This window comes from Equus quagga, chromosome 9 (genome assembly GCF_021613505.1).
Source record: "Equus quagga isolate Etosha38 chromosome 9, UCLA_HA_Equagga_1.0, whole genome shotgun sequence".
NCBI lineage: Eukaryota > Metazoa > Chordata > Mammalia > Perissodactyla > Equidae > Equus > Equus quagga.
This window is the reverse complement of record NC_060275.1, coordinates 28,142,734-28,166,352: the sequence shown is the minus strand read 5'-3', so window position 1 is coordinate 28,166,352 and position 23,619 is coordinate 28,142,734. Positions and strand designations below refer to the sequence as shown.

Genomic DNA, 23,619 nt, shown 5'->3' with positions numbered 1-23,619 from the left:
AAAAAAAAAAAAGAATCCTAAAAGATTAATCTGGGATACGCCCCATTCAATTAATAGAAGTTCTTAAAAAAAGGAAAAGAAAACGTAGAGGAGTGATTTATCAAAGAAATAAAAGAAATTTTCTAAGAATGGGACCGTGGGAATGTCCCGCTTGACAACAGCCAGCACAGTGAATGGAAAAAGACCCGCACCAAGGAAGTTGTATAATTTAGAACACCAGAGTTCAAAATAAGATGCTAAAGGCTGCCTAGGCAGAAAATACACATTACATGCAAAGGAATAAGAATTGCAATGCTATGCCCTTTCAAACTATCAAATTTAAAGTAGAATCAAGACACTTTTGGCCGTGCAAATTCTCAACCACATTTATCTCTGTGTACCTTTACTCAAGAGGATGCGAACTACTAAATGAAGCGAGTGAGCAGTAAAGGAGAAGACTCCATTTCTAGGGGATCCAATGCAGGGAAATCTCAAAGACCCTAGACCCTAGAGGGAGGGGGATGTGTAATTGACACACTATCCGGTGTATTTGGTGGTGTAGAAAGTGATATGAGGGACTTTTACAAATGTGTTGGTGTTTGAAAATTAGCTATAGGTATATAGAAAGTTAGCCAAGTTTAAAAAATGAGGGAATTATTCTTCTCAGAAAGATAATTTTGTACAGAAGTGGAAAAGTAACCACAGTACTTTTTGACTCAGTGGTGAACATTAATATACCATCATAATAATGTCATCACTGAATATTGATATAACTGTATGAGGAGGGGTGGGTGAGAATTGTGTAAGACAGCTTAATCCTCATCTACCTTAACAGAAAGTGAAGAGTTAATGTCTAGTATTCATATATCATGAAACAGTGGAATATTTAGAAACGTGGAGGTAAATAGCAGAAACAGAGAACGTAATTAAGGTTGTTGCTTCCAAGGAGTGAGTGGGGGGTCGAGTAATGGAGTGGGGCAGAAGACCATTTTTTAAAAAAAATTTATAGTACTATATTATTCAGCCTTAAAAAGGAAGAGATTTTGACACACTGTGACATGGGTGAACCTTGATGACATTATGATGAGCGAAATAAGCCAGACACAAAAGGACAAATACTGTGTGAGTCCACTTATATGGGTTCCTGGAATAGGCAAATTCATAGAGGCAGAGAGTAGAATGGGGGTTGCCAGCGATTGGGGGGAGGGGAACAGAGGTGAGGAGTTATTGTTTAATGAATACAGAGTTTCAGTTGGGGAAGATAAAAAAGTTCTGAAGATGGATGGTAGTGATGGTTGCATAATAATTTGAATGTACTTAGTGCCACTAAACTGTACACTGGAAAATGGTCAAAATGGTAAATTTTATGCTATATATATTTTATCACAGTAAAAATGCAACTTAAGGGGCCAGTCCCCTGGCCGAGTGGTTAAGTTCACACGCTCCGCTTCGGTGGCCTGGGTTCGCTGGTTTGAATCCTGGGCAGGGACCTAGCACTGCTCTTCAATCCATACTGAGGCGGCATCCCACACAGCACAACTAGAAGCACCTACGACTAGAATATACAACTATGTACTGGGGGGCTTTGAGGAGAAGAAGAAAAAAAACAGGAAGATTGGCAACAGATGTTAGCTCAAGGCCAGTCTTCCTCAAAAACAAACAAATAAACAAAAAGAAAGTTAAGTTCAAAAAAAAAAGCAACTTAAAAAGAAAAAAATCATAATGCTATTTGATTTTTAAATAACTGTACATATGGTTTGTTTGTTCTTTTAAAGATTGGCACCTGAGCTAATAATTGTTGCCAATCTTCTTTTTTTTTTCTGCTTTTTCCCCCCAAATGCCCCCCAGTACATAGTTGCATATTTTAGTTGTGGGTCCTTCTAGTTGTGGCATGTGGGACAGCGCCTCAGCATGGCCTGATCAGCTGTGCTATGTGGGCCCCCAGGATATGACAGGCGAAACCTTGGGCCACCGAAGCCGGGCACATGAACTTAACCACTCGGCCACAGGGCCGGCCCCTTTACGTATGTTTTAATTTTATTACGTTAAATTTTAGAAAGCTTTGGACGAATGCCTGTAAAGTTTTTATATGTGTCACGAGCGTGAGTGTCTGTGCATAGATTGTATGATGAAATCTGGGCCACTCAGGGGTCTTTTTTACTTTTATCCAGTTCTTACCTGTGTTCTCCTTAGACGAAGATGTTAGGTGAGTTATTTTCAAATAAGGGAAGTATTATTGAAAGTAAGTGTTTTATGAATACATTTCAGGGGAATTTGAGATCTCAGATAAGTAAACACAGCACAATGTACAAATTCATCCAGTTTGAATAAGGACGTTATTACGCAGGAATGTCCCTTTTATGGCCTCTGCTGCTCTCAGGGTATATTCTAAACGCTGGGCTGTGGAGTCTCCCTGGGTGGTCTGTTGGAACTGTCTCCACGTTTGTGCAGAGACTGGGTGGGACTCTGAGTGGACCTAAGATGTAGCAGCAGGTAAGTACCTGTGAAGTCAGAGCTGATCTCTGGCTCATGAGTTTATCTTTACCATCACTTCCTTAACCTGGTCCATGTAGGAATGTGTGTGTTCATTTCTTTGTGGTTACCAGCAATAAAGTGCCAATTAGCTTGGCAGTAAGAGGTTAACTAGTAAAGCACAATCCTAACTTAATTCATTATGTCTTCAGTTTATAATCGAGAAGGCAGCTCCAAGAAGAAAATAACAATGGAAAACAACTTTATATGTCCTTCGAGACCTCAAAATGCCTTCCAGCCTTTAAGTCAGGCTTCTTGGTTTTGACAGGTTACCTTACCTTCAGGGGTTTATTGCTATAAAAGGAATGTTATATCTCATTGTCGTCCCATCTAAATTTTCCTTTTTGTTCACAGTACGAGATGAGGACAGAAGCACGGCGAAAAAATCTTCTTATTTTGATTTTGCATTATTTAACACAAGAAGGGTATGTTACCTTACAAATATTTACAGAGATGATTCCTCTTTGACCTCTACTTTTCCAGACACATGCTTTTTGAAACAATTAATAGACTTTATTTTTTAGAGAAGTTTTATAGTTACAGAGAAATTGAGCAGAAAGTACAGAGAGTTCTCATTTACTGGCAACTCCCTACCCCCACACAGTCACCCCTATTATTAACATCTTACGTTGGTGGGGTACGTTTGTTACAATTGATGAACCAAAATCAATATATCATTATTAGCTAGAGTCCACAGTTTACATCAAGGTTCACTCTTGTACAGTTCTCCGAGTTTTGACAAATGCATAATGTCCTCCATCCACCATTGTAGTCATATCACACAGAATAGCTTCACTGTCCTGGAAATCCCCTCCGCCCACCTATCCTTGCCCCGCCCCCACAACAGAGACCCAGACTTGTACTGCCTCGTTTACCTAGATATTTTCCACGTGATGCATTTGAAAACTTTATCAGCAAAGCCACCCAGCTCATGAGATACTTTCCCTTTGTTCAGGTTTGAAGAGAGCGTAGGTCTTTCAAATGAGGTTCCTGGCTCCCATTGCTGGCTCTGCACACAGAAATAATGCTCCTATTCCTCAATTTTCCGTCCCTCAAAATAAAAGTGTTACATTTACCTGGACCATCTATGCTCAGTTCTGTTTTCCGTGCGATGCCCGTTCTATAACTGGCAAGAGGAGGAAATTGGAAGGCACTTGAGTTTGGCTACCTACCTCCTTTAAAAAGGAGCAAGCCCTTACAATGAAGGCTGCTGACATGCTGGGTATTGTGAGAGGAAGAGAACTGATCCACAGTGTCTGAAGGGCACTGTTTAGAGCTTCCTTTCTTTTCAAGTTTCAGCCAGGAAGAAAATATTTAGGTTGCAGGTTTAGGGCTTAAAACTTTTGAGTTAAAGCAGTGCTCTCAACTGGAGTGATTTTTGCCCCTGGGGGGTCATTTCGTGATTCTGGAAAACTTTTTGGCTGTCACACTGGCTTCCAGTTGGTAGAGGCCAGGGATACTGCTAAATATCCTTCAACGTGTGGGACAGCCCCCACAACAAAGAGTTATTTGGCCCCAAATGCCAATCATGCCAAGATGGAGAAATCCTTCGTTAGAGCATGAAGAATCAACCAGCTACTGGCATTTTCCCAAAAGGTTGAATGAGCATCTCTTCTTCCGAGACACAGAGTAGCTGCTAGTGAATCAGGGAGCTGCTGTGACCAAAAGTCAGATCTGAGAGCCCACTAGCCCTAGTGTTGGGGCGGAAGGGAGGAAAGAGATGAGGCGGGCCGGAGGCAGCTGAGAAGGAAGTGAGAGTTCATCGTTGTTTCTCGGAACCAGCCAGCAACAGCTGTTTTCAATAAACCTATCTCCCTCTCCAGGGGAATGAGCATTCGAGAGACCTCGAGGAACTTTTAAATTTTACGGGGAGTATTAAGGTCCCCATTTTACACTTGAAGAAACTGAGGCTTAGGGGAGTCAAGGAGCTCACTAAAAGTCAGCTGGCTCTAAGTGGGGGCACTTTCTAGGCCTGTCTCCCTCCAGAAGCCTTCTAGGGTCCTGTTCCTTTGCTCCAACGTGGAAGATCTGATTTTCTCTGAGGATCACCTCAGGAAGATCAAAATGTGGGTGGGCCATATTTCTTGAGGTTTTTTTATTTTTTTAAATATGGCGTTTTAAAGTCAGAAAATGAAATCTCTGCAACTGTACTTAAGCATTCTTTTATTACTCAAGTCATTAAAGGATTTGAGTTTTTCGCCAAAATTTCGGATGCATGCGTTTTGGGGACTAATTATAACACTGCACCTTTGAGCAAACTTTGTTAGTGAGTAACCTGATTTATTTTCTCCCCCTGACTGATCATGCAAGATCTTTAATTACAAAATGTGGCCTTTCTCATAACACTTCAATATCACAATTTTGGAAATGGCTTTTTTCCACTATAAATGTGATGAACTGCATCATCTTTAACATAAAAACATTTCTCAGTCCGCTTACTTTGAAACACAAAGTTCTATCAAACACTTCTCTTTTTGGTGTTGGGGATTTAAATTTTGCTTAAATAATAAACAACTTATTCTTTCCTCGTCACCACCAGTCTCAGACTAGAGAAATGAGTGCTTCCTCTCAAATGGTTAGCAGGCAGACCAGTCAACTGATGCTCAACTGCTAAAGCTCTGTGTCCACACACACAAGTGGGGTGGAACCGAAAGCCCAAGCAGAGCAAGGCTGACTTTGGTCCTCTCTGTGCCTCTGTTTCTCCATCTGGAATAAGAGGATCTTCTTGAAACTGATGACCCAGGCGGTGGGTTGTTCCTCACCATTCACCACCCATCTATGGAAAGCAATTGCAAGGGCAGCATGGTGCCAGGTGTCTGCTTTGAGATAAGGGCTGGTGGGTTAGCCTGGTAGGAAGGGCTTCCTGGATAGGCACATGGTCTTGGGAACCAGACTGCCTTGGTTCAAATGCCCACTCTACTCCTTGGTAACCAGTGACCTTGGGCAAGTTACTTATTCTCTTTTTTCCTCAGTTCCCTTGCCTATAAAATGGAGTAATGGGAGATGGTGTTCAAGTATCAGGTAGATGCTGTTAGTATGAGAACTAAATATGTGACATGCTTAGTATAGTGCCTGACACAAGGTAAGCACGTATGAGTACTTGCTCATTTTACTATGGAGGATGTGGAATTTGGATTTTATGCTTTTAATACCGAACCTGGTTCAGCAAAGAAAGCAACTGGAATGTGGGTTTGGCCCATTTTGCTTTATCTTTTTATTAAATCTCAGCTCCATTCAAATAATCCTGGGCTAAAACACCTCAAGGCTGTGTTTTCTAAGTGTGTGGAACAGTGGTTCTACAGAATGTTAATAGATGTTACTTTAAGAGAGTTTTGTGATCAAATAAGCTTGGCAAACATTGGGTAAAACTAATTTAAACAGATTCCCTTATTTCAGGACTTCTCAGATCATCTGCTTGACTAATGTGCAATGGGAACATCTGTGCTAACGTCACACTATTCAGGGTTTTGCAAACCAGTTTGAACAAGGAACACATTTTTTCACAGGCCATCTTTAGGGACAAGTTTTCCATGGAAAACTTCGAGAAATGTTGCCTTCATAGATTAATCGACTCTTATAAAACTTGAACTCATCTTACAAGAGCCCAGGACTGTAAGCATAGTATTAATAGATGCTCAGTACATGTCGTTTGAATAGCCACTGAGGAACTTACTGGCATGTAGATGGGTAGAATAATTAGAAAGCAAGGCACAGTCGTTTACACAGATAATTCTTGATTTTTATTGTAATATATTTTGTATTCCAGAAACTATATCAGAAAGTAGAACTGTAAAAACAAAAAGCCAGAAAAACAAAAGTCAGACTAGCTATCCCTTCTCCTGCAGGTGCTGTTACGGCCTAGAGAGCTTACCGCGTGTTTACAAAGCATGCATTTCCCCTTTCTGCCACAAGATGGCCCCTTGCATCTCGAGTCAATGTGAATTCTGCTAGAGTTGCATTTTCCTGAGACCTGCTGGGAAAGGGACTTATGAGTGAGTTATCAAGATGAAAAGCGAACTATGGGTGTTTTTAAGGACATATCAGTGGCAGAAAAATAGACCGCCTTTAACAAAATACTAAGAATTTAGCAAAGAAGATAGATGATTGTGGATTGGAATAAACAATTAGAGAAAGCTTTGTAGAGAAGGCGATGTGAGCTGGTCTTGAAAGATGTGTAGAATGTGGATAGACAGATGTGATGGACGAGGACATTCTAGGCAGGGGCAGAGAGAGAAGGGGTGTGGCATGAGCGGACAGTTAGGGAAACACAAAGAGCAGAGTTTGGATGCGTGGGGGAGAGTTGGTAAAATCAGACAGTGGATGGTCATGGATGCTGGCTCTTGTAAGACTACAGGTGCATCTCTCTGGCCTGAGTGCTTGTTAAGAGCTTTCCCATCTCCTGCCGTGCTCTGCTCATTACTGCTCGCTCCTCTTCCTGGAGTCCTGTCCTGTCTGTTGGTTAAGAACCTCTAGCGGCTGCTCTTGCCAAGCCTCTCAAGTTCAGACCTCATTCAAGCTCAAACAGGGTAACAGAAACATACAGAAGCAATCTATGCTTATTCCCCAGATCAATTAGTTTAGGAAATACGGGGCCTGCCATCACCTATTCTTGTAATTTTTGTTTAAGTGAAAACTCCGTGATCCTGGAAAGAGTTCAGAATATAATGTGATGTCAGTAAAGACCACAAGTAATAGTGTGTGTTCCCATCTTCCGTCATTTTTTTTTTCCTGCTTTACCAGTGCAGATATGGAAGTCTATGTGTATTTAGTCATTGAAAAGTGTTTGGAAAAATAGAGAAAATGTTGATAGTCATTATCTCTGACTGGTTGAATTTTCTTTTGACTTATGGGCATTTTTTAGGTTTTTCTTAAGTGAGCATGTATTACTTCATGCTAAACACAAATTATTAATAAAAAAATTGATTTAGTTTTTCTCTCTGTAAAATGGGGATTAAGACGTAATGCAGAAGCCTAATGAGCCATCAATAAGTACAGAAGCTGACTGACTACAGTTCATTGACGTTTGCAAATTCTTTAAAATTAGCAAGGTCGTTGGACATAATCTCTTTTAAGAAACCTCTTTTAAGAAAGTTCAATCTTCCAACTGGCCTGAATCTGGGCCAGGGAAGAGAGCACAATGAAAAAAAAAAAAAGGTTTTCTCCTTCTATCTTCCCAAGATTCAAATCAAACAGATAGAAATCCGACCTGCAGCAGGAATTCTTAATCTGAGATCCTTGGATGAGCCCCTGAAATTGTGTGCTAATTTGTACATATTGGCGCATGTGCACATTTCTCAGGAAAGAGTCCTTGATTTTAAAAAGAAGTTAAGAACCAGGATTAAGACCTGGAGAGTCTTTCCACTTTCAGAGGACTGTGAGAGAAGGCCTCTGCTTTTATCGCTAAGCTCACTTAAGTAGGACAGTCTTTACGAACAAATAAGTTGAAAATGACAGCGAAGAACCCACGGTGAAAACACTGCTTACGTACAGAGGCACCTGGTAGTGTAATGTGTGACTGATGAAAAGATTACCGGAAATAATACATCCAGGTGGATGATGTCTTCTTAGGCTAAACTTCCTCGATGATGTTGACCAACATATTTTTGGAATTTCCTTCAGAGCTTATGATATATTCTTTTGAATTGCCTCACTTTTGAATTTCCACCACCTCAGTGGTGGTAAATCATACCTTTTGGGGTTGAATTTGGGTTTTAGCAGTTGCCAAATGTTACCTAAAATGAATCCTGGTAAATAAAGAGGTAATCAAGTTGGGCAAATGCTCATTTTTGGTTACTAATGGGTAAAGGTAAATCACAAGACTTCTTTGATTTACTTATTTGACTTTTAATTACTCCCCAAAACATTTTGAACAATCATGATGTCATTGGAATAAATATGTAGCTTCCAGAGGCAACCTCTTTGAAAGACAATGTTTGGCTACGTTTGATGTATATGGGCTCCTTACTCTACAGGCAAACCTCACATATTTTAGTTTTCATCTAATGTACTATTTAATATAAGCGTACACTTTGTATTGAATCTCTTTGGATTTTTAATGCTGTTAGCCTTTATTCTTTTTACCCAGTTAATTTTCTTGTTTTTTTTCTTTTGTGAAACGGTCAGATATATTGATACAGCCAATGCTTTGGAGCAAGAAACTAAACTGGGCTTACGACGCTTTGAAGTCTGTGACAACGTTGATCTTGAAACTATTCTGATGGAATACGAGAGCTATTACTTTGTAAAATTCCAGAAATACCCAAAAATTGTCAAAAAGGCATCAGACCCAGGTATTTGGCTATTTTCTAGAAATTAGGCTCTATCTCGTCTTTAAGATTAGTGTTTCTTCCTCATTTTATTCCCAGATAGATGGTGCCCCCCCGTCCTGCACTGAAAGAGTAGACCAGGAAGATTATTTGGCTTCTCTTAGATCCAGTGCAGACAATTTAAACATGATCTTCTGGACATTGACGTCCCTTTATTCGTGTTGGCATTTATTTGAGGAATGTGTGTTTTAGGGCAATGAAAGCAAAACCCCAGTGTATCACAGGTACTTTTTAGAAGAACGACATTACTTTCATTTCTTTAGAGGTGGAAAGAGCTGTTAGAAGAGGATAAATGACAGAAGACTTTTTTCTTGCTAGGAAGACCTATTATCTATCTTGGAAACAACATGAAAATGAGTATTGGTGAAGCTAATAGCTCATGTATAGATAATGAAATGCTTCTGAAAGCCATCAATCCAGATAATGATCAATATAATGCAAAGACCCAGTATAGGTTAGCAGTCAAGGAGGCTGGCTGGAGGAAAGATCTAAAGTGAGGGCCCTATGTTTTGTAGTAACATTGACTTGGAAGTCTGTAAGTGGGGGAAGTAATTATAAACCAAGGGAGATCATTGTCCTGTTTACAAGGCACTTGTTAAGCCACAGACTTTAACATTTCATGTGGGGACCAGGAAACCAAGAGGAACGTCAATTAAAAATAGCCAGGGCCGAATCTCAGAGCTGGAAGGGGTCTGAGAAAGAAGTATTTTATCTGAGCTCCCTTTCAATGCAGGATTCAGAGCTTGGCGTCCTTGGCTGGTTTTTGCATCCAGGTGTTGGTAGAGACAGCACTGAATCCTAACCACTGGGCCACCAGGACTATTACTGACATGATCTGATTTCTAGATTGCACATTTCTAGAACCACATTCTCCTGGGATATTGGATATAATGTCTTTATTTTAAGGTAAACTGGCAGAGTATGACTGATAAGTGTTCTCTGCCAGACTCATGCAATCACCCTGTTGTCCCACAGATCATAGCAAAATGGTGTCAAGTTTATGAAAACTTAATGAAATGGTAATTATAAAGCTAGCCCACATTGGAGTTGCCACTAGGTCCATAGTCTCCAACATGTTTAATATCTGAGGCCTTTGGGGCCCTGTAGGAAACGCTCACAAGGTCCTGTCCAAAATGCTCATAAGACTTTGGGTCCAAACCAAAAGGTCCTTAATATTTGGTCTTCTCCAAAACGCCCGTGGAGACATTTGGTTCACGCCAAAAGGTCCTCGATATTTGGTCCTGTCTAAAATCATTTGGCATGGGCCAAATATGCTCATGGACATTTTGGACAGGATCAAATGTCAAGGACCTTTTGGCATCTACCAAATGTCTTATGGAAGTTTTGGGCAGGACCAAATGTCTGCTAATCGAAAAATCACTTCCTCTTAAAAATAAAATTCTTTCCTTTTCTCCCAATATTTGTTTTGCTACAGCAGAAAATAATTTGCCACAAAGAAGTGGAGGAAAGACCAGAAGGTAAAGTGAATAGTAACTCAACTTGACCAACTCAGCTCTGGGAATTTATGGGATCCCTTTCCAGAAGATTCTCCAGTGCAGCCCTGTGACTGTCGACCAGCAATAGCAGACTGTGGTCATGTGACCTTGGTGGGCCCAGTCATGGGTTCCTCTCATATTACAGATGGGCCAGAGTCTGTTGGTTCTCCTGGTTTTGCCACAAATAATTTTATCCAGTGATGCTCTGTCTTTCTAAGCTGTGTGGTATGAAAAGCATGGACTTAAGAGATTAAAAGACCCAGGGTCAATTCCTGGCTTTGCTACTTATAAGCTTGGAACAAGTTTCTGACACATAACGAGTTCCAAGCACATAGTGAGCACCCAAGAAGTACTATGTTCCCTTTTTAAATCATACCTGTCATTTCTTTGTGCACTCCCAAATCACATGTTCCGATTGTCTAAGGAGAATCGGGTGTTTCTTTTCCCCTCCTTTTCTCATGCTCATCTTATATTCCTTTCTCCAGCTTCTCAAATCCAAATCTCCTTTGGGACTTGTAGCATCTGATTGGAGCCCTTCTGTCTCCTGACCATTCTGGGTAGACACAAGCCCCCCAATTCTTGCCTCAGTGTCCTCCCCATTCCTCTCTTCCTGCTCCCGACCAACAGCCCTATTGTCAGAACCTGTTCAGAAATGATCAAGAATGCAAGGGCGCTGTTGCCGAGGATGGCACAGCTCTGGGGCATCAAGCCTGTGGATTTTTGCTATTATAATAAAGCCCAAACCTCAGGGGAAAGTTAAAGTGGGGTTCCAGTAGGGGCCACACAACTCTTCAATCAGTAAATAAAATTTTTAAAAATCTTACAATGTAATTGAAAGAAGAAAACTTAGATTGTGGGCATAAGCAACTCATCAGGTCCTCAAGAGGTGTGGTGAATTCTGCGGCCCTGATAAGTTCCCTGCTCTTGCGACTCCAGTCCTGTGTCTGCAGCCTAAGAAGGAAGGGGCAGAGGCATGTCACCTTTTATAAGCGACGCCATCTGGAATCGTTTATGAAGTAGTCGTGGAGCCCATGCATGCTTCATGATCACACGCACAGTAATGCTCTGCCCCAGGCTCCCTGTGCTTTGTGCTGTTCTTTAGGAACAGTTTTATTGTTTTGACCAGAGTGCTATTTTTTTATTTATAGTTTCCATAAAACTAGTCAAACTCTGGTAATAAATGATAACTACTTGTGAATAGAAACAGTGAGGAGCATTTTAAGAGGCCAGCTTTGGAACGCATTTGGGTTCTGAGTATTTTTCAGCCGTGCATTCACGCCTGGAATTTCCTCAGCGTTTCTCACCCGGCAGAGCCGTTCTGTGAGCGAAGGTCCCTGGACGGCTTTGCTTCCCTTTGCAGATGGAGCCTGTGCAACAGCTGGGCTTTCCTCAGCTCCTCTCTGAGTAGATGTTTGCACATGGCAGGCATAAAGGTTGGAAAGCAAGTGGTTGGAGTCAGGAAGGATAACTAAGAAAATAATGAATGGAGTTTGTTTATAATTTTACCCTCAAAGATAGTTATTGAGATGAGAGGTTGTGTCATGAGACTGGCTATTAGCAAATGAAAGTGCCTTTTCATAATTCTTGCATCCCACACCAGAGAGCAAGCTCACAGTTTACAGATTTGCAGATAACCCAAAGGAGGAAAGGTTATTTAATGTGATGGGTGACAGAATTAAGGTGCCAAAAGATCTTGACAGTTTGGGAGATGGGCCCAAAATAACAAGATGAAATTTAATGAAATAAGGTTTAAGCTCTAACCAGATTCACAACAAATAGCTCCCCCATTACAAAATCAGAGATTTAGAAATTAGAGTTAATTGCAGATGCAATGAGAGTCAACAATGTGATGTGATTGCTGATGTGGTCTCGTGTCTTATCAATAGAAAGAAGGAGGTGACTCTATTGGTCAGAAGACAGTGGACAAAGGGAAGGTGACCAGGATGAGGAAGAATCTGGGAGCCAGTACCTTAGGAATGAGTGGAGCAACCGGAGATGCTTAGCTTGAAGAACAGAAGACTTAGGGTTGGGGGGTGGGGGTGTGTGTGGTTGGAACAATGTAATAGTGGTCTTCACTCTCTAAAGGGAGATGAGTTGAGCCAGCCCTGATGGCCTGGTGGTTAAAGTTCCATGCTCATCACTTCGGCGGCCTAGGTTCACTTCTTGATCATGGAACCATGTCACCCGTCTGTTGGTTACCATGCTGTGGTGGTGGCTTACATGGAGCTGCTGGAACAACTTGCAGCTGGGATGTGCAACCTTGCACTGGGGCTTTGGGGAGGAAAGAAAGAAAGAGCTAAAGGGGGATGGGGCCTTCTTTGCAGAATTCCACAGGGCACATCTAGGACTGGTGACTACAGTTAAAACAGGGTGAACTTGGTTCCATATTAGGAAAAATCATTTACATTACAATCATTACATTTACAATCATTAGAGCTGACTGGAAATTAATTGCATTGCTTTACACATTAGTGCACTTATCTTTGGTCATGTTAAAGCAAATCTTTTTATTAGTTGCTTCCAATGGGAAATCAAAGTGGGAAAATAGAGTCCTCATTCCCTGCCAGCCCCACAAGGACATAGAGGAAAATTTAGCAATATATAACCTCACTCCATTTCTTTTCTTCTTTTTCTTTTAAAGATTGGCCCTGAGCTAACATCTGTTGCCAATCTTTGTCTTTTTTCTCCCCAAAGGCCCAGTACCTAGTTGTCCATCCTAGCTGTAAGTCCTTCTAGTTCTTCTATGTGGACGCTGCCGCCGCGTGGCCTGATGAGCAGTGTGAGGGTCTGCGCCCAGGATCCAAACCTGAGAACCCCAGGCCGCCGAAGTGGAGCGTGCAAACTGAACCACTCAGCCACGGGGCTGGCCCTTAACATCACTTCATTTAAAACAATGCTATTCATAAGGGTTTGTCCTTGTAAAATGCTTGGTATTCATTTTGTAGTTATTTCCTTTTTTTTGTCAGCAAAAGGCCTGAGGGACAGACATTCTTATCCCCAGTTTACAGATGAAAAACAGATGCCCTGAGAAAGGGTTAGTTGTCCACTCTTAGGACACTCACCCCAGTGGGCCCAAAACAGGGGCACCACGTGCAGACATTTGTGGTATTGTTGGTGTGGATCGTCTTTCTGGCCAAATAGCTATGTGTTTATATTAGACACGAACAAACTTTTTCTTTCCCACAAAGAAATGGAGTTGAAATAGCAGCCCTCTGAGCCTACTTAGAATGTGGGGAGAAATAAGTCTAGCAAACCTCCTGCAAATGTTAGGACAAAAGAACTGAGAGAACCAAACAATTGATGATGTGGGGGTTCATGTTCTGCCCCCCAAGCAGGTCCTGTCACTCTCTGGATGTCATCTCCTATCTAAAAACATCCCATTATTGAATTGTATGTCTACTTATGAGGATGTCGTGAACACGTTTATTTTACATTTGTATTGATGTATAACATATATACAATGCACATATACTCCTGAAACCCCACCGCCACTCCCTTCCCAGTCAATACTCCCCATCTCCACCAGAGTTAGCAACTATGCTGACTTCCAGCTCCCTCAATTTGTTTTGCCTGAAGTGAACAATATTTGATGAAATTTTTTTTTGTTAATATGAATAATCTGTGACAACGGAGATGAGGTAAGGTTTGCTTTTTTTCCCCCAGACCCCCTTGATGTCGATCATATGTGGCACGATGAGAGGTATTTTAAGTAGGCAGGTACACCTGGATTAAAGTTCCGGTCCGATCCCTAGGTTTTCTAATGTTTCTTAATGGGAGCAGGACTCCTTCCTCCCTCATACCTTCCCCTTGACCTGCGAGCTGCTCTTTAAGGAAGGTGAGAAGAAACAATGGGAGAATGCTTGTAAAGAATGTCTTCTTGGGGACAGAGAGCTCTTTGCAGAAGGGCTGGAGCCAGGTGGTATGAAGGGGAAATGAAGAGGGAGAGTTGGGGGCTCCAGGAGGAGGCGGACCCTCTAGTCTGGAAGAACCCAGTGGGTAGACTGGAGGGAGTCAGCACCAGGATGGACAGGGTGGGAGGATGGTGCAGATAGAATGACCCTATTGTGGTGCATCTGCATATGTTTCCAGAACTTTCTTTAAGTGTGTGACACAAGTTGTTCAGTTACCTCAAATTAAGTGGTTGCAATAATTTCCTCCAAGGTCTTTGTTCCTTTCCCTAGGGTGATGAGTGACAGCTGTCAAAATCTTCCCAGGATCAATCAGCAGAGGCCTCGGTCCAAAAGCTCAGTGGGGAAGCCAGGGGACACCAAGCCCCTCCATAAGGAGCATCCTAAGCAGGTTGGGATGGCTTTGCTTGGCGTCGGTAAAATCACAGGTGGCTGAGAAATAGCCCCAAGAACATTTATTTATTTTTTGAGGACCATGTTTTCAAATTGTTGTGTAATTTTGGCAGATTATAGATTTCTTCCTGTATGCTGGATTAAAACCACAGGCAAATCCCTAGGCTTTCTTGTTTCTTAATTTGAGCAAGAGGCCTCCTTTCCCCCCAGAACCCTTCCTTGGTCTGAGCGCTGGGTGGCGGGCCTCGAGGGGTGGCTGGGCCCAGTGAGAGCAGGAGTGCCTGGCGGCTGTAGAGCTTGCTCTGCCCATTGGAGGTAATTCTAGGCGGCAGGTCTTCCCGTCCTGAAGCACATCCCTGGGTTCCTAAGAGTAGGCCAGGGGTGGTGTTGAGTGTGGCTGGGCCTCAGAGTCTCCTGTTGGGTTTCTCCAACGCACTCCTGGTTGATCCCCACCCCAGACCTCCACACTGGACTTTCTGGGGGAGGAGATGAGCAGCAAGAGGAGAGAGCCCAGCAGGCGGTGAAACCGATGGCTCCTGACTCAGGAGATCCAGGAGATGCGAGAACCTTCTGGTTTAGGACAAAACATACCAGCTTTCAAAGGAAAGAGAACCAATGGAAATTGTGAAAAAGAATGGAAAGAATGAACGTGAAAGATGTCGTTAGAAAGCAAGAACCACGAAACTCAATTAGTCAAAAAGAACCTCTCACCCTCATGGAGGTTGTATGGTTCTGGCGGTTGCAGTCTGACTCAATGGAAGGGAGACGAGTCCCACAGGAGGCTGGTTGACTCTGCTGCTTCTGCAAACTCAGCCACCCCTGGCCACAAACACCTCTGTCACAGGAGAAAGACAAGCCAGCGAGTGGGGATGGGTTAAAGCACAGCTGTTTCCTCTGCTGGAAAAGCTGTTCGGAGCCCAAGGATTCCAGGGACGGCTCCTTCCACACGGTCCAGGCAGATAGTTCATCTTGTTGGGTCTGCACAGAAGTGGCCAAATTACGTGTGGGGTTCCCCAGTTACAGCAGTTAATTTGGGGTGACGGAATAGGCAATTACAACCAGCATCTCTAAGTTGCTTTCTGCAGCTGACTTCTCACTGTCTTCCTCTTTCTTCAGGAGGTTGACAATAACACCCACGTAGTGAGTACTGACTTTGGCTTAAGTATATCAGGAATCAACAGAGGCGGCGGAGAAGACAGCGTCTGCCCGCAAAAAGTACGTTGGACTCACGAACCTGACACTGGAAGGGGAGATACATTTTTCTTTTTAAAAATGAAAATTAAAAAGCGTTATTTTTGTCAAACAGAAGAGTTAATAAGTCATGATCAAAGGGTGGCTATGAGGTGAACTGGGAAGAGCACTGAATGAGGATGAGAACCCCGGGTTCTGGTCTGAATCTCCTTTCTGGATGGAGGGACTTGAAGGAGCTCAATTTCCCCATTTGCAATTGAGGGGTTTAGAAGGGATGGCTTCTAATGTCCCTTTCAGCTTGAAAATTCTGTGATTAAATGAATAAACATTGGTGTGACTGTTCTGCATTAATTAGGGAGTCATGGCCTCATACTCATTCTTTTCTGCCCCGTTGGTGGCAGTTGATAAGTGTGGTCACCTTTCTCCTTGGAGGTAAGTCTCCGGGCTTAAACATAATTTCACATGAACCGTGAAACCTCAATAGATAGAAGGTTGATCTCATCCTTCATAGATATTTTTACCCCTTTCATAATGAACCTTATGTCCTGATTCGTAAAAAAATAGTTTTTCAAACAGGAAAGACGCCGATTGGGTGGACGTAGGCAAAAAGTAGTTAAAACATGTCATTTGGAATGAACAGCGGCACCCACACCAACATATTCTCTTGATTGTAACCTCCAAAGCTGTGCTTATTTGAAAGTCTTCTTTCTTTCTTTGATCAAGTTCTCAAAGCAGAGGACCGCTGACTTAGCTCTGGCCAGCTCTTCTCGGGCAAACCAAACTCTGGGTGTGTGTGTTTGGAGAGGAAATAAGAGCATCTCCCTGGAAATCAAGGGGAGCTGCCTTGCTAGCCCGAACTGGCTCCTTTAAGGGCCTCAGTTATATGTAATTGCTGTAGATGATGCCATTTGAATCAGTGTCTCCCATGGAGAATTATTTTCCTGTTCACCTTCACTACTTTCGCCATGTTTTCAGTCACTTTTCTGCCTAGCAATTTGTGGCTTAAGTTTCTCTCATGAAGGTCTCAGGTTGATAAGAATGGATGCTTCTGATCAGGTCACAAGGAAGGGACTCTTTAACCCAGCACTTAACCTTTGAAAGAGCCTGGCTATCAATTCTCTTTCCAGCAGAAATGTCCTCAGAGTAAAATGTGGGCCGTTTTCTCTCTAGCATTTCAAATGTTCGTCAGATGAATGAGGGTGTACAGCCAGGGGCCCATCTCCACAAGGAGTCTGTCATTGCCTTGTTAGGGGCCCTGGCTTCAGGGTTCTCAAGTCCCCTGCAAATTTAGGAGGGGTGTTGCTCTTAAAGGCACCGGCTTTGGAGTCCACCTACCTGGGTTCAAACCCCGGCTCAGGCCTTTCCAGCTGTGTAGCCTTGAGCAAGTTGTTTAATCTCTCTGAGCCTCATTTCTCTCATCTGTAAAATGGACACAATCACAGTGCCCACTGTAAATGTTACAGTGAATAGAGAGCCTTTGTGCTTACTGTGCCTCACACGTAGTAAACCCTCAGTAAACGCTGGCTACTGTTATTGTTACTTGTTTTTGCACACATTCTTGCTTTTTCCTTCTGCCTCTAGGAGAGACAAGGTGGCATTGGAAGGAGTATGGGAGACAAATATCTGAGTTTGAATCTTGGCCTTAAGTCATTTAGCTGTGTGACCCTGGGCAGATTGCTTAACTTCTCTGGCCTTACTTCCACATCTATGAGACTAAGATGCCAGGCCCGACTAGCAGAGATGTTCTAAGAATTGTAAATAATCCTCACAAAGTAGCTTGTACACCTATTTTGTGCCAGGCACTCTCCTGAGTGGTGAGTGTGCATGATAGTCACTAAATAGGAACTAGGGTTCCTCTTGCGCCAGTGAGTTCTTCCTGTGTGTGGAGTGTTTTAAAAGGATGAGACAATATGGGGGAAGTAGACATATACGGAAGCAGATGATATGTGTCAGGAACTGAAAACGCTTGTGAATTTTTATTCAAATTCAACTTCATCCTGAAGAATTTATTTACAGCTTGTCTTTTTTAGACACCCCAACTTGAGGAACTCATCCTGTTCATTATTAGTACAGGTTCTTTTTAAAGCTTCACTTGAAGTTTGCCCTGCATACCAAGGTCCATAAACGTGTCTTGATTTAATGAAGCTGAGCCATTAAGGGTAGTCTTCCCTCATGTTTCAATGGCGTAAATAACCATCCCTCCCTTTCAGGGCCACATCATTGACTTCCGAGGGCTGCTCACAGACGCCATCAAAGGAGCAAGCAGCGAGCTCGGCTTCAACAGCTTCGACTGTAACCCAGACCCCTCAGTAAGTGGCTAAGATGTGACAATCATCTCACAAACTGCCAAAATCTAGATGACTTTAGAAAGATAATTTTGAGTCCAGAGAAACCTTGAGATCAAGTGGAAGGTCACAGCACCCTGCCACCATTTGTGTCACCGAGATCTGTGCCCTGTTTTTCTCCCTGAATTATGGAGCAATATTGTAACGTGAGGCTTTCTGTTCCCGTCCCCAGGAACGACTGCTGAAGCCTCTGAGTGCATTTATTGGCATGAACAGTGAGATGCGAGAACTGGCAGCCGTGGTGAGCCGGGTAAGATCTGATATTCAATTCACAAATTTACGGAGGTGGATTGGGGCTCCTGGAGCATTGCGGGCTGCTTCTTTTATTAATAACAATAAATATGATCATTTATTTATAAAGTGCCCCCACTTGCGAAGGCACTCATATTGTTTAGAGGCACAATAATGCATGATAAATAAATTATAGAATCATAAAATTACAATATAAAAAGCCCACCAGCTCACTATAGAGGCCAAGAAAACCAAAAGAGAAAAAGCCTTGGAGAGGAAGGGACAGGTGAAAGGTTTTAGAGCAGAGCCTAGAGTCAAGGAAAGAAGCCTCTTAGGGCAGGAAAGAGCATGTCTGCGTCTTGTTTAAACAGTCAAAGCCTAGAAATAGAGATGTCAGGAGCTGATGATCGCATAATTGGAAATTTCCATAAAACACAAGATTACTAGGAAATATCTTACCATCCAGACTACTGAGTTTTCAAGCTCTCCCCCAGATTCTAAAGGCAGTGCAGTCTAATGGTTAACGACCCAGGCTCTGGGATTGGTTGGCCTGGATTTGATTTCTAGATCCTCCTCTTTCTTGCTGAGTGACTTTGGGCAAGTTCCTTGCGAATAGAATAGATTCCTGAGTTATAACATACTTTTCTGATATCCAGAGATCTCATATTTAATGAAAGACTGAAACGTAGGCATGCTAAGAACGATGTTTATAATGATCCCCAAAATGCACAGATACTCTGAGGTAAGGAAGGGTTCCCTAGCCTCTCTGTTCAGTTCAGCAGCTGTTTACTGCACGCCTATTATGTGTCAAGGGTGTGCTGGGGGCTGGAGACACAAAGGGGAATGAATCAGACATAGTCACTGCCCGAAAAAGTTTCTCATCCCACGGGCAAGGTGCACTCTGAGAGCATAAAGGAGAAGTATTTTGCACCAAAAGGTGGGGAAGGTGTCAGGGAAGAAGATACGCAGGAAACTGTCATGTGACAAAGAGTAGAAAAGGGAGAGTGGAGGTGTTCTGGAGGTGTATGTACCTGTGAAATTGTATGGCTTGTGCAGGGTTTCTACTGAGCCAAGTAAGGTGCAAGGAGTGGTGGGAAAGGGGGCGGGAGAGAGAGACCAGGCTCCTGAGTAAGGGCTCTGTGAACAGGATCCAGGGCTGGGGACCAGCCTGTAGGAGATGGGCATCTTTGAAAGGTGCCCATTGGGAGAGTGGAAAGATCCAATGTGCTTTTAGATAGCGTGTTCTAATGACAGTGTGGTGGGCGACTGTCAAAGAAATGAGATAGGCAGACCAGCTCTGGAGTTATCACCAGTGAGAGAGGCTGAGGGATTGAGCCAGGCTGTGGTCACTGGGATGCATAAGAGAGCAGAGAAAAATATTTTTTATACACACAAAAGTCAATAGTTACATTACTGTTTTTGCAAAAGGATAACATGACTAGTGATGATAGAGTTGTAGAGAGGAAGTGGCCTGAAATGATTCCATCTGGAAACCTTTCTATAGAACTCCAGGCTCTGCTTGAATGCTTACGGTGATGGGGAGCTCCCCATCTCATGAGGCAGTCCTATTGAGTTCTGACTGATAACTTTTGATTGATGTAAGGAGGAACTATCTGTCGGGAAATTAAACACGACCATATGGAACTCAATGTCAACTCTAGAAGAGGGCAAGAAATACTGCTATTATCTGTGGATGCTTTGACTTCCAAGGGAGATGAATCCCTATTATGTGTGAAGCTTTTCCTAAGAATGTGTGGTAATAAGAATGTGAGTGGCTGGTGGGCCAGCACGCAAATCCATCCTTTAAAGACAGGCTGAGTTTCTCCAAGATTTTGGGAGACTGAGTCCTTTCTCTGTCATTCCATCCAGGAATGGATCGTGCATATTATGCACTGCCAAAATCACTTGTATAAATAGTTTCTCTAAAAGAAATTGTCACCTGTGGTGGAGGGACCTGGGAGGATGGGGGACAGGAGCGGAAGCATAATATCTCACCAGTATTTTAAAAATGTATTTTTATATTTTTGTACCGTGTGCGTGTATTACTTATTTAAAAATTAAATAAATACAAAAATATTTTCCAGATTGTTCTCTAGTCACTCAGAATGACTTTGGAAAGGAGGCTTTCTTTCTTTCTTTCTTTTTTTGATGTGGCATCTAGATTTTCAGTTTGCCTGAAACAGTTCCTACTGAGAAAGGCCCCTGAGTGACTGTTCTGAGGCGTCTTGTGAAATTGAAGTTTGGAAACTGTAAATTAGTTATCAGTAAAAGCTACCTTAATTGATTACCCTGGATGGTTGCCACAGGGCTCTACTCTGAGACGGGAAAACTGCACTTCTGCCTGGTTCTTGGCTTCTTTGAATTTCGTAGAAGCAATTGTTCCTGATGGAAGTAGGCAGCGATCACCAGGGAAAAAAAAAGAAATTGGTTTCAGAGGAGCATTATTTCTTTTATGCAACAAATTAAGAAAGTGTTTGCGAGATCAAGGAGCGAGAGAGAGGCCAGGCACCAGCTAGGAACCATGTTTCGCGGTAAAAGCTAATGTAATTTGAAGGCATGTTCTGTAGCTCCTCTGATGAGGGTCGTAAATCAGTCTGGTTTGCTATTGACTGAAGGCAGGTACAGTCCATTGTTAGGAGATTTTTTTTCTTCCCCCTAAAAGTACCATATTATATCATCAATATCTTCTTTAGGGAAAAATCACTGAATATTTTCACGGCATCCCTTTAGTGAACCAGCCCCAAATTACAGTGTGTATATATACATATATCTAATATGAAAAGTTTTATCACCAGCACTTTATGTCCTTTTGTAAGTCAAGTCTTTTGCTGCTCCTGTGTTTATTACAGCTGTGGAGGAAAACATTAGTTTTAACAAAATGATCAAACGTGCATTGCAGGACATCTATCTCCATAATCCAAACATAAAGTGGAGTGACATTATTGGACTCGATGCAGCCAAGCAGTTAGTCAAAGAAGCTGTCGTGTATCCTATAAGGGTAAGGACGGGGAGCCTCTCGGGAGCTGTTTCTGTTCATTATCCATCGGACAAGCTGTATGTCACGTACCCATCAGGAAGAGAAGGGGAGGATGATTTTCTGTCCACAAGTTAACTTTTTGTCTGTGTCTCAATACTCTGTCAACACTGGAGGACCAAGGCCAGTCCATCCTAGGTAATTTGAAATCATGTTACATATTGGTTCAAGGCAGGTGTCTGCTCTAAGTGATAATTTAAGATCTAGACTCTGTAGTATATATGATTTGTCAGTTACTATAGATTGGTTCAAATAAGCCTGCCTCCCTAAAAATATACTTATAGTAGAAATGCCTCCCGTAGGAGAGGGCCTCTCACTTTGTTTCCATAGCTCTTCCCCTCCCCCCGCCCCCACCATCTGGGGCTTTGCTTTTGGCTGGTTGTAAAGGCTAGACCGCCCCTCCCAGGGCACTGGACGATAGCGCCAGCATGTTACACTCATTGCTTATTCCCGACAAGCCTTAGTGCAGAGTGGCTCACTAAACAGCAAGAAAAATAGAAAAACAAGACTCTTCCTCTTTGGTTTACGAATGTGATGATGAGAAGGTCAGTGTATCACATAGCTTTTGCTGTGTAACAGACCATCCCAAAACTTAGTTATTTGTTTGTGATTCTGTGGGTAGGCAGTTTGGGCTGGGCTCAGCTGGGCCAGCTCATCTCTTTTCCACGTGATGTTGGCTGGGCTCACTCATACATCTGGGGCATCAGCCAGGGTGGCTGGAAAAGATGGAGAGGCTGGGAAAGCTGGGACAAACAGGACAGCTGAGGTCTCTCTCCAAGTGCCTCTCATCCTCTAGTGGACAAGCCCGGTCTTGTCCACATGGTGGCAGAGACTTCCCAGACAGATGCAAGAAAGGGCAGGTCCTAATCCATGAGCATTTCCCATGTCTCTTCTTATACTTCTCATATTTGCTAGTCTTATATTTTCAAATCTCTTCTTATATTTGCTAATGTCCCTTTGGCCAAAGTCACAAGGCCAAGCCCAGATTCAAGTGGTGGAGAAATAGGCTGTGCCTCTTGGTAGAAGGAGCTGCAAATAATTTGTGGCCATTTTCCGTAATCTCCCTCAGTCGGGATTACAAATTTATTTTATTGAAGAACCTACTTATTCTTACCACAGAGCCCATGGAGCCCTTGATTTTGGGATGCTTCTATTCTAATGAGACAAAATCAATAAATTTGGATTGTCTTTTCCCCCTTTCTTCCTGTGTTCAAACATGGGGGTAAGAACTATACTGGTGTTCAGAAGTAGTAGAAATTTACTCACCATTTCCTCTATGTGGCTCTACAGTTGAAGACTTCTAGAAAGGATAGAACATCTCATTGAAACTCTCTGGATGTGTTATCTCCACGATATTATAAATTCTGTATGTGATGGCATTGAGATTTTGACATTAGTATCAGCAAGAAACTAATAGCTAGTTATAATTTTATTATTATTTTTCCTTCTCCCTTGTTCTCTACCAACCCCACCCACCCTCCAGATTGTTTGAATTTGAACTAACAGGACAGACTTATTGAAGTCCATCACGTCCTGTGGGAGTCAGGGTCTCACAATGTGTTCAGCAGCGAGTGTTCCCACCTTTGAAACCAGGCTTCCCCATAGCTTTGTGCTTTGTGCATACACCTTCATTTATTGGTTCCAGCATTCCTCTTAAAGTTCGTCCCTGCTTTAGGACATTTGAAAGATTGCCAAATGCTCTGAATATGCAATTCTTGGGGGAAATGATGCCATGTATGTAAGAAATAACCATTGTAATGGAGAGGAAGAGTACCTACATATGCCTTTCTTTTCCTTGAAAAATTGCTCCTTTAAAAAGCCACAAAAATCAAGCCACACATTCCTATCAAGTGTGAAAGTAAAATTGGGATAGATAATATATATATAGAAGCAGGTGGCGTTAAAAAAGGAAGACCTGACTCTTAGCGTTGTGCTGTTTCATGCCAGCATCACTGGCTGGCCTGTGCTAAGGGTGTGTAGGCTGGCGTACTGACACCAAAGCTCATCGTTGTTCCTTTTACCTGTAGTACCCACAGCTGTTCACGGGAATTCTTTCTCCCTGGAAAGGACTGCTGCTCTACGGCCCTCCAGGTAAACGAGTCTTCCTGTTTGGGTCCTGATATTAAGTGGGTATGCAGAGGACGGGCCGCCCCGTCTGTCCTCACTTCAGGTCGGGGCAAGTGA

The 23,619-nt window shown here is 42.7% G+C and overlaps 1 protein-coding gene across 2 annotated transcripts in view; it reads left to right on the top strand.

Annotated features, from left to right (window-relative positions):
- The window catches only part of KATNAL2 (katanin catalytic subunit A1 like 2), a 78,894-nt gene that overhangs the window by 30,047 nt on the left and 25,228 nt on the right, over positions 1–23,619 (top strand). For both annotated transcript variants that reach the window (XM_046672056.1, XM_046672057.1), the window contains exons 2-10: positions 2,866–2,936; positions 8,635–8,801; positions 10,273–10,315; positions 14,515–14,632; positions 15,751–15,849; positions 18,036–18,134; positions 18,343–18,420; positions 21,301–21,399; positions 23,463–23,526. In XM_046672056.1, coding sequence (XP_046528012.1) covers positions 2,866–2,936; positions 8,635–8,801; positions 10,273–10,315; positions 14,515–14,632; positions 15,751–15,849; positions 18,036–18,134; positions 18,343–18,420; positions 21,301–21,399; positions 23,463–23,526 — 838 coding nt within the window. The remainder of the gene's footprint in view (positions 1–2,865; positions 2,937–8,634; positions 8,802–10,272; positions 10,316–14,514; positions 14,633–15,750; positions 15,850–18,035; positions 18,135–18,342; positions 18,421–21,300; positions 21,400–23,462; positions 23,527–23,619) is intronic.